The sequence below is a fragment of the Petaurus breviceps genome, unplaced genomic scaffold (genome assembly GCF_028583685.1).
Source record: "Petaurus breviceps papuanus isolate PSGF00001 unplaced genomic scaffold, PetGlider_PUasm1.0 37, whole genome shotgun sequence".
In the NCBI taxonomy this organism is placed as follows: domain Eukaryota; kingdom Metazoa; phylum Chordata; class Mammalia; order Diprotodontia; family Petauridae; genus Petaurus; species Petaurus breviceps.
Window position 1 is genome coordinate 62074278 of NW_027186296.1, and position 11864 is coordinate 62086141.

An 11864-nucleotide genomic window follows, 5' to 3' on the forward strand; every position below is an offset into this window, starting at 1 on the left:
AGAGAGAGACAGAGAGAGAGACAGAGAGAGAGAGACAGAGAGAGAGACAGACAGAGACAGAGAGACAGAGACAGAGAGACACAGAGAGAGAATGTATAGGACAATATTCATAGAGCTGGGAAGCATCAGCATAGAGAGGATCATTGAACCCATGGGAGTTAATGAGGTCACCAATAGTCTACAGGGAAAAGGTCACAGGACAGAGACTCTGGGATCACTGGTATTCTTTCCATTACACAGATAGCCTAATTACGTAAGACTTGTTTATGACATTTTTGCCTGCTGTACCTTTGCACAGGTTGTGCCACTTGCCTGCACTGCCTCTTCCTCCACAAATGGTTTTGTATTTACTTATCTACATATATATATAACTAAATCACTATCACTAAATGTAGGTTTCTTGAATATAGGAGCCTTTTAATTTTGCCTTCAAGTATTGCAAATGCTTAGCACATAGTAGGCCCTTAAATTGTGCACAGCTGATAATATTTGAATATGATTAGATAACTAGTAAGTGAAAAAACTATTTTGGGCAAGTAACTGACTGAAACTCTCACAAATCATTCCATAATGGAGGAAGAGTAAATCAGTATTAATCCATTGTCTATGATTAACACCTTAATTTAATTTATCAACTTAATCTTATAAAGTCACAAAAGATTAGAATACAGGTCAGGTAAACTCTGAAGGCTGAAGGTGGTCAATAAAATTTGGAGGAAAGACTGGGAAGGATTCCAAAGGTGACAAAGAGACAGGGGTGGGGAACCTGTGACCTAGAGGTCACATGTGAGGTCCTCAAGTATGACCTTTTGACAATCCAAAATTTACAGAATGAATCCTTGGGATTGGATTCAGTCAGAGAGCCCTGCGTGAAGCCCCAGAGGGCCACATGTGGCCTTGAGGCTACAGACTCCCCAGCCCTGGTAAGACATCTGGGAAGCAGCATGAAAGTACTGGGTATATGAATGAGAGAATAGATGAGGCAGGGGACAAATTTTTTTTTAAACCCTGCTTATTATACATTTTTTTTTTCAAGGCTAGCACTGGGCAGCGTGTGACTTTCAACAAAGACATATGAAGTTTATAAGTCATTTTTATACAGGGCTACCGAGTATATTTACTACTTGAATACTTCAAGGGCTAGTGATTTCATTGGCTGTGGGTACTTTATCCAGTGATGCAGATCACAACTCTTTTCTGCCTTACTAGACAGCCTTTATGAGTATCTAGGGCAGGGAAGTGAAGGGCGGGGTGGAGCAGGGCAGGGGAGGGAAGGGCAGTGCTGGGAAGGGAAGGGAAGGGTGGGGTGGAGCAGGGGAGGGCAGGGCTGGGCTGGGAAGTGAAGGGCGGGGTGCAGCAGGTAGTAGGTCAGGGCTAGAAGAGTGAGGTGTTCTTGATCCACAGAATGTTGGGATTAGAAGAGACACCTAGAGTTTTGTAGTTCAACTCTACCTGAGATAGGAATCCCTTTTAAACAGTCCTTAGCAAGTGACTGTCCAGTTTCTGCATAGGCACTTATTAAATGTTTAATCACTGATTGACTGACTCAGAAAGAAGTACAGTACTCCATCTGACCCCTGACCAGATAGAGTACAGCTGCATTAGAATTTCCTTCATTTTGGTGTATATAGCTATGGTAGTGGAGATTGTTCACCATAAAATCCCCCTTTTTAGGCTGGGCATGACTCAGGTGAGTCATCTGGTATTTTAGATTCAAGATTTCAACAAAATGAGAGAGCAATACAGTTAACAGAAAAGAGATTTACTCTGAAATAGCAAGAGAAAAATGCTCAACAAGGATGAGTATTGAAGATGCCTTGAGCTGATTCAGATGAGCAGAGTAACCCATAACGTTCCACCAGCCAAGTATGAGGGTGCCCCTGGAGCTTCTTGTAGCTGCTTTTTACTCAGGTGATGAGGAAGTGATATCAGCGGTCTGAGCCTTTAGCTCCTTTAATCACTCGAGTATCAATACTTTTTAATGAAAAACTAGGCTAATTTAAATGGGGCAAAGGATTAGAATATTCCGTTTGCAATCCCAGACCCTGATATTCCTTCTCCAAACTGTCCCACCACATATTGGCCATACAAAACATTCCATCTCCTCCCAGTTGTGCCTTTTTGAAAATAGCCTCCTAGGTCTAGAACATTCTCCTTCCTCGACTCATCTCATGGAATCCCTCCCTTTCTTCAAAATATAACCTCTTTGGCAAGTCTTTCTTGATCCCCACCCCTGCTCAAGTTACTATTTTCTTTCCTTTTTGAAATTATTTTTGCATTTCTTTGTACATTTTGTATTTACTTCTCTGCATACATGTTGTATTCATCCAATAGGATGTAACCCCTTTGAAGGGAAAGACCTTTTGTTTTTGCCTTTATATGTCCAGTGTCTAGCGTAGTACCTTCAACATGGCAGGCAACCAATTGTCATAATATACTATATTTGGAGTCAGGAAGATGGGAGTTTGAATCCTTATCATAGAAACTTACTTGCAGTATGACCCTGGGCAGGTCATTTAGTCTATGTGTGCCCTAATTTTCTCATGTATAAAATAGGGATAACAATAGCATGTACCTCACAGAGGTGTTAGGGGATCAAATGAGTAATATATTTAAAGTTCTATGTAAATGGCTATTATGACACTTAAATTTTTGTCAAATTGAATTGACCTTACTTGACCTCTCCAAAGCTCTGTTCAATTCTTGTCTGATTCTGATCTCTCCAGTGACCATATCCTCATACATTAAATTGAATTCACCAAAAACATTCATAATAGGATAGGTGATTCAACTTCATTTTTGTAGGTCTCCTCTGTAAAATAATTTTATATTAGATGACCTCTAAATTTCCTTCCAGCTCTAGTATTTTGGTATTCTGTGATACGAGAAGGGACATGCTATATAGAAAAATCATTCTTTTCCTTTGTCATCTGAATAGATTCTTGCTTGTGAAATGTGATTTAAGGGGACCTGGGATATGCCCTTAACTATCAACTTGTCCTAGGGCCCAGAATTCTATCATTAGAGATGTATTCATCTTGAAAACTTTGAGGTCCTCAAAGGTCCTTAGATGAAATGCAAACACTCTTGGGAAAGGTAGCACTTTAAGTTCAACTAACAAACACTTCAGCAAGAGTCCTTTTGTCACATCACTTTCTAAACTGACAGCTAGCTGAGAGCTATACCTTGGAGGAATGTGATGAGGTTTGGGCAGGTACAGAATTGAGGAGGAGGAGGGAGAGGTAGACTAGTCTAGGACAAATTCTCCCTTACTTTACATTTGAGCACATGCCCCCTTTTACTGTGGGGAATAGAGAGGAGTGGACTCTTTTCAAGAGCAACCCAGACAACTCAAATAGTCATGTTGACAGGGAAATGGGGGTGGGTGTGAGAGGTGAAAGGGAAGAACACAGCTTTGAAATACCTGTCTGCTCCTTAGGACTACTTCTGGCCCCACCTAACACCTCCCCCCCCCCTTTGAGCTATGACAGATGCTACACTTGACTATGCCTCACTCTAGACATTTTTGCTTCCAAAGGTCCTAAAACTCCAATAAGAGCTTGGTGCCCTGTTTTATTCCTACAAACATTCCTTTACTTTTGATCTTTCTCAGTTTGATGAATCTCCTTATGTAGGGTTTGATATGCTTATTGACTTTTCACAAAACTCCCCAAGCCATTTTCAGAGAAAGAGATTGATTTAGAGTTGGAGAGGGGGGAGGGGGAAGGAGTTATAGCCATTTCAGAGGTTAGTAAACATGACAGCTGGTTGAGGATTAACAGAAAATCATGAATAAAATCATTGGGATTTGATAAGGGATTTTCACTCTCAGACAATTAAGGCTTTTTTGTTGTTCTTTTTGGTTACCAAAAAAAGTAAGTGTGTGTGTGTGGGGGGGAGGGTGAGGAATATCTGAAAGTCATTAGAGGAACACTCAGTCTAATAAACTCCAAGTAGTTACTCTAAGAACCAAAAAAAAAAATCTTTTCCCTACCGCTCCTGGGTCCCCTGAGACTTTTCCCTGCTCTCTTTCTCATCCTCTCTCCTCCCCTCCCTCTGCTTTCTTTATTATCTCCACACAAATGTTTTTCCCTTCATAAATGTTCATAAAACTGCTGACTATGTGCAAAACCTTTGGTAGGCATCTTTGCCCCTAAGACTGGCAAGGTTAGAATCTTACTTAGAGCCCGAACTCTAGCTCTCTGCAGTTAGGGCCAGTCAAAGATAGAAATGTTTTTGATACAAAAGAATAATTCAATTAAAAGAGGTAATGAAGGGGATTGAAACCCTCCCCAAATGCAGTAACTCTAGATCAGTGAAACTCATCATTTTCAGTTCAGGTCATGGCCGAATGAAGTGTTATAACAAGGCAAAACAAGAACATAAATGGGTCAAAAATTAAGGCTCAATAGAGCCTGACAAGTTAGAATTAGACAAACAAGCTGAAAAATGTCCCATTTATATTAAGAAGAGAAACCCCCTCTGGAATAAAAGAATTGGGTTTCTGTGTTATTTCTCCACACTATTACACCTACATGGCCACAGAGAGAATTTTGATCCTGAGCAGAAATTTTGCTCAACAGATTAGAGCCCATGGGGTTACCCCATAAGGCATCTAGCCAGAACCTCAGAAGAGTTGAAAAAATAGGTGTGAATTGCCTTTGCTTTGGATAATGTAGGAATTAAGGCAGGAGAGAAAAAGTGCCCGACTGACCTATCAATCCTGGCCAAGAAACAATCTGTCAGAAACTTACAGGCCAGGCAGCTCATCAGTATTCCACTGGGGAGATGTGACCTGGAACACCACTGACCCTGCAGGTGTATGCTCTTTCCCCCCTCCCACAATCTGCCTTATACCTTTTTTAAAGGGAAAAGCACTAGGAACTATTTGGAAGGAGAAGAAAGAGAAAAATATATGTAGACTGAGGATAATTTGTGTATAGGTTCTGAAATTACCTAATTGACAATGAAGGCAGAGGTGGGGTGAGGTGGGGGGTGTCTCATGGAAAGTCTTAAAAGAAGTATATTAACAGAGAATGATATATCTTTTCGGGGCCTTAAAGTTGAGGGGAGGAATTTTTATAAATTCATTTTTTTCACTCCTGCAAGGAGTCACTTGTTTCTCCCAACTCTCTGACCCCCTTTTCTTCTTCTAATTCCCTAGTTCTTCTACTTCCCATCTCTTTGTTGTCATTACTCTTTTGACTTTTCTCAACCTTATTTATTTATTTGTTCATTCATTCATTGATTCATTTATTTTTCACTGAATAGCCTCATGTAGGTAGGTGCTTTCATTCACTCTCACAGAGAGGCACTGTATAAAAGAAGGTAAAAAGAATTGAAGATAGAACTGTGGAATGACAGCTTTGAGGAGGTTGAGAAAGGAAGAAGACTTGGCGAAGGGAACACAACTTGGTGAAGGGAACATATAAGTTCCTAGAGAGATTAGGGGGAAAATCAGAGGAAGGTAGTATAGTTATACGTTCCACATTGTGACTTTCCCCCTCATAGTTTCAATATGTTGTGTGTTGGCACAAGAAATTAATGGACCTTTTTGAAGAGCTGCATATGACACACCAAGGACAGCAGACAACACAGAAAAAGTTTGGAAACATTAGAAATGCATAAAATGTATGGATAGTATTGTATAAAATCAACCCAAATTTTACAGTATTACTATAAACAACCCATAAAAGAAAAAGAAAAAAATTCAGACTTCATTGGTATGAAGGCAGGATCAAAAAATTTTAGGAGGATTTTCCACATTGCAAGGGCACTGCAGCCCTAACTCCTGTGGTATGGAAGGAATAACTGTATTGAAGAAACCAAAGGAAGAGTGAGTTTGAGGAAAGAGGAGATGATCATTAGTGACTAAGGTGGCAGAGAATTCCGGATAAATAAGAACTGAGAAAGGACCATTGGATTTAGTGGTTGGGAGATTACTGATCTTTAAGAGTACATGAAAAGAACATGGGAAAGGTGGTAAGGCAAAGACAATACTATAAAGGATTGAATGAATGGGCATTTAAAAATAACTATCACATCGTCTACTTCAAGATTTTGCTTTTCCTCACTAAAATACTACCCCTTTTTTTCAATTATTCCTTATCAAATGATTTTGGACCCTTCCCTATTCTAGCTTATATATAATTTTTATTGGAATAGGTTCTGGTGTGTCAATGTTCATAAAGTGAACTATGCAATATATAATACAACATTTTAAATTTGGTCTCAATAGTGAAGAATGCTGGGAGTATTACTAACTTTATTCTGATGGTGTAATTCTATTAATATAGCCTAGCATTAAAATAATTTGTTTTCAGGTAGCATATTGTTTTAGAGATAGCAATGATACAGTAAATAGAGGGTTGGTTATTGAGTCAGGAAGATGTAGATTCAAATTCCACTATCCCACATATTGGTAATGGAACCTAGGGTATGGCACCTAACTTCTATGTGCCATGGACAGCCTTCTAAGACTATAAATTGTAGGTGCCAAACTGCATTGGCAGAGAAGTTTCCCTCTTTAGATTTCCCCATTTTAATCAAGACACTGCTGTTCAGTTGTTTTAGGGGCATCCTATACTTTGTGACTCTATTTGGGGTTTTCTTGGTGAAAAATACCATTTCCTTCTTCAGCTCATTTTATAGATGAGGAAACTGAGGTAAATATGGTTACATGGCAGGGTTAAGTGAGCCATGGGTCACATAGTTTGTAAGTGTCTGAGGTCATATTTGAACTCAGGTCCTCTTGACTAATCCCAGAACTCTATCTAATGCACTACCTAGCTGCTGAAACAAATCACAGCTCTGTAAAAGAAAGTGTTAGTGCATATTGAGAAGCTTGTTGATAGCTGTGTGACCTCGGGCTAGTGTCTTCCTCTGGGCCTCAGCTTCTTTGAGGATAAAAATTGGTCATGTTGGACTCTACGACCTCTAAGGTGTCTTTCCAGTTCTGAATCCATGGGAAAAGCCACATCACCACAATCACTACCAATAAAGAATACATCTTTTTTTCCTTTTCACTTAAACGACTATTAAATCTTGTCTTTTCCATTCTGAATTTCTGTTTTTGATATTTTTCAATTTATCTTTTTCAAAACTATCATCTCCAGCTATATATGTAAATAAACTTTATGGAAAAAAGTATAAGGTTTTAGAAAACACTTCCTATGGAAGATGGGATTTTAATTAAGACTTAAAAGAAGCCAGAAAAGCCAGTAAGGAGAGAGGAGGAGAGAGAGCTTTCCAGACATGGGGGACAGTCAGGGAAAATGCTCAGAGATGAGAAGTGGAGTGCCTTGTTCATAGAATAGCCAGGAGGCCAGTGTCTTGGATCAAAGAGCATGTGAGCATGAAGTAGGTTGTAGAAAGAGTGGAAATGTAGGAGAGGGCTAGGTTATAAAAGACTTTGAACAACAAATAGAGGATTTGGTTCTTGATCCTGGGAGTGTTAGGAAAGCACTTGAGTTTATTGAGTGTGTGTGTGTGTGTGTGTGTGTGTGTGTGTGTGTGTGCGCGCACGCGCACATGCATGTGGGACATAGATGTACTTTGGGAAAATAACTATGGTGGATAGATGGAGGATAGATTGGAGTGGTGACAGACTTGATGTAGGCAGAACCACCAGCAGGCTATTGCAATGGTCTGATTGTGAAGTGACGAGGACCTGTACCAGGGTGGTGACAGTATCAAAGTTAAGAAGGGGCATTTTCAAGAGATTATACTAAGGTAGAGTTGATAGGTCTTGGCAATAGATTGGATACAGGGGTGACAGAGCATGAGAAGTTGAAGATAACACCCAAGTTGTAAGCCTCAGTATTTGGGAGTTGGTGTCACCCTCTGCAGTAATAGGGAGGGTGAGTGTGGATCTTTATGGGGAAAGATAATGATTTTAGTTTTGGATGTGTTGAGTTAAAGATGTCTACTAGGTATCTAGTTTGAGATGTCTGAAAGGCAATTGGAGATGGTAGACTAGAGGTCAGCAGAGAGACTGGGGCAGATAGATTTGAGGATTACCAGTATAGCAATGGTAATTCAATCCATAGGAGCTGATAAAATCACTACCTGAAGTAGTATAGAGGGAGAAAAGTGGGACCAGGACAGAACACTGAAGGACATCTATAATTGAGGCATATGATCTGGATGAGGATCCAGCAAAGAAGAATAAAGATAGATTACATCATTGTCATCATCGTCGTCAATCATCATCATCATCATCCATTTGTCATGGAATAAATATGAGGCAAGGTGGTGGGGGTGGCTAGAGAACTGGCCTTAGGGTCAAGAAATCTAAATCTAGATCTTGTCTCTGACTTGGGGTGTGACCCTGAACAAGTCACTTGACACAAGACACAATGTTTCAGGGAACTCTTTAAGGCTCTACGTCAAAGAGAAGGTGCTGAGCTGCATTGGTAGAAGAAGTTCCTTCCCAGGAACTCCCTATATTGGGTTAAAAATGGCAAATGTGCTTGGGACTTTTAGAAAGAAAAGCACTGCCAAGTTAAATATGTTGACATTATTATTATTACATTACTGTTTCAACAAACAAGACTTATCTAATTGGTAGAGGACATGCCATATGATTAAAGTTTTCATGGTATTAACAATTGTTCAAAAGGTCAGTGGTTTATAGAATTGGACAGGGAATATATCAGAAAAACATTTCATTCAATGTATATGAGAAGTTTTCATGTTGAATTTTCAGCTAATATTGAGGACTTGACATTAAATCAAACTTTTGGTAATACTGGAACAGAATCTCATATCATCATTTTTTTAAAAAAAAAATCAGGAAACCTTTGTATCCCATTCCTATTGCATCTTCTTTCCCATTTGCCACATATATCTAGAAATATTATTCCTCTTTCTCCCAAGCTTGTGTTTCTGGGTGTGACTCTCACTGTTTTGTTCTGAAGGGATTTCTAATTAAGCTGTGTGGTTCAAGCTTGCTATCACTAAACAGAAAGTTCGGGCTCTGTTTACAAGTGTATCTGTGAAAATGGCAGATTGGAACCTAATTTCTTGAAGGTGGTTCCCAGCTGCAGCTTATAAGAAAGAGGACTGCAAATTGATTTTTAGGTGCACTTCTGCAATCTGGCTCCCAGAAGGGAGAAAGCATAGAACTTCCCTTCATTGTAGTGCTCTGATTCTTCTCTCCTGATGGAGCTGTCCCAAGTGAAGGCAGAGCATGAGGAAATGGGATTATGGCTCAGCACAGGGAATAAAGGCTAATCATAAGGAAACATTTCCTGACAGTGAAGGATATTCACCATTCAATGTGTTTTTGAGGGAGTGGGATTGCGGATTTGCTTTCCCAAGAGGTCTTTAAAAATAGGATAGCCTGGGGCAGCTAGGTGGCACACAGTGAATAGAGTACTGGCCCTGGAGACATGAATTCAAATTCGGCCTCAGACCCTTGACACACTAGCTGTGTGACTTTGGGCAAGTCAACCCCAATTACATTGCCTTCCCCCCTCCAAAAAAAAATAGGATAGCCTCTCTTCTATCTGGCATGGTTTAACCTTGGTGTGTATGTGTATGCATATGTATGTATACGTTTTGGCCTTTTTTATCAACAGTGCACATATTAGGAAATTAATAATTGCTTGTTGGTTGATTGATAGGCACCAGCAATCAATTCACAAGCATTTATTAAACCCCATTTTTGTTGTAGGTACAGGGATAGGTGCTGAGAAACCACATACAATGAATAACAAAAAATTCCCACTTACAAAAGGTTTACATTATGATGGAGAAAGTAAGTACCTTATACATATATATGCATATGTATCAATAGAGAGAGAAAGGAATGGTGGATCCCACTTGTGTAGTGAAACTCCATGTGTGATGAGGATTCTGTCCTTGTGTGTGGCTTAAAGGGAGACAGAATAGACATCTCTAGACTCTTCTCCCTCCCTTTTTCAAGAGAGACTTTCATTCCTGCCAGGAGGGGAAGCAGGATATTTACAGCCAGAGGCTATCACTCTGCTTTCTTCAGAGAGAGAGGCAGGTACCAGGATAGAAGTGTTTTTATCTGTTCCCCTAAATATTTTTCATCTAGGAGATATCATCAAGTTCCATCAAACTTTTGATTGCTTTGCCATTTCTAGGGGGAAGGAAGACACCAAGCTCTATATCTAATACTTGACCTCTTTGCCACTTAAGACTAATTCCACAACGAACACACATATAGAATAGCAAAGACGCTTCATTTATCCAAATCATAGCAGACCAGAAATCAGGGAAGATATGCAAAGGAGGATATATACCAGAGAACACAGAGTGGAAGAGTTCTCCCATTGGGAGCAAGGTAGCTCAGCTCCAATAAGACAGAGTGTCCTGGATCTCACACCAAGGACAAACTCCCCAAAGTCTCTAGAGTAGCAAGCCTCTAGGGGGACATGATGGAGACTACCAATTCTTCTCATGTCTTCCCAGAGTCTTTTCCTTTGGCAAGCTGAAGTGGAGTTCGTCTCTTCCATCTTCTCTCTTGAAACTGGAAGCCAAGTCAATTCTATGCTTGACGAAGACTGACTTGGAGAGTCTCCAAGGTGGACTGGCTGAGAACTGAAGCTCTTGCCTCTTGCCAACTCTTCTCCGTCCTTCATGTAGGGTGGGGCTTTCATCTCCATGAATAAGAGGAAAGTCCCAGACAAATGGGCTACATATATATTAAAAAACAAACAAACAAACTATTGTGATGCTAGGCATGATTTGCTAATGTCAAATTAAAGGAGCTTAGTAGAGCCCTGTGCCTTGAAACATGTAGAATCTGACTTTTTTGTTTGTTTTTAGGGCATATACTATACTGGGAGAAAGCTGCTTCTCTTTTGAATCCTCATGCATTAGTTAGCAGCACTGATTCAGAGGAGTGTGTAACTGAAAGAGTCTTCTCTTGGTTTCAGAGTCAAACAGCAGAAGGGCTGTGAATAGGGGCTATCTCAATGGATTGCTCAGACTACACCAGGACTGGCAAAACCATGATACCTCCAATGATTTCATCCAAATCCGAAGGTCTCTTCTGCTCTGCATCAAGCACATCACCAACATCCAGTCTGGCAAAGAAGTCTTCCTTGGGGCCCAGGGAATGGAGATTCTTTTTACTACCACTCAGGTAAACACGGCAAAATGAGTTCATGTTTACATAATGACTTGTGATTCCAGAGTGGTTTACATATATCAACTCTTATAAATTTCAGCATTTCCATGAAGTGTATAATGCAGATATTATTTATCTTCATTTTACAAATGGGAAAACTGATCAGTTCTTTGGTATTAGGTGATGAGTAATGCAGTCAGTGTCAGAGGACCTGGGTTCAAGACCTGGATTTGTAAGCCATTATCTGTGTGACCTCAAACAAATAACTTGATTCCTATGAGTCTCAGATGGTGATTTTCTGGGTCCCTTCCAGCTCTAAACCCAATGTTGTTTGTGGTAGTTAAATGCCCAACAATCACATAGCTAGTAAATGGTATAACCAGGACTTGAATACAAGTGTTTTACCAAGTACAGGGCTCTTATTTATGTAGTTTAGCCTGTTAGATTCCAGGAGCATTAGGGACCAGAGAATGGAGTAGGCAAGGCCTGAAAATACATTTTAAAACCATTTCTGCTTTGGCCAGATGCTTTTGAATTTAGCCCCTGTCCAAATGGATAATGGATTCAAATGTTCTTTCTTTCTTCCTTCCTTTCTTCCTTCCTTCCTTTCTTTCTTTCTTTCTTTCTTTCTTTCTTTCTTTCTTTCTTTCTTTCTTTCTTTCTTTCTTTCTTTCTTTCTTTCTTTCTTTCTTTCTTCCTTCCTTCCTTCCTTCCTTCCTTCCTTCCTCTCCCTCTCTTTGTTTCTTTCCTTCTTTCCTCCCTT

At 39.9% G+C, this 11864-nt stretch overlaps 1 protein-coding gene across 1 annotated transcript in view; it reads left to right on the plus strand.

Moving 5' to 3' along the window:
* The window catches only part of AGBL1 (AGBL carboxypeptidase 1), a 995991-nt gene that overhangs the window by 176531 nt on the left and 807596 nt on the right, over positions 1-11864 (plus strand). Inside the window, exon 7 of the mRNA XM_069098544.1 lies at positions 10908-11116. Coding sequence (XP_068954645.1) covers positions 10908-11116 — 209 coding nt within the window. The remainder of the gene's footprint in view (positions 1-10907; positions 11117-11864) is intronic.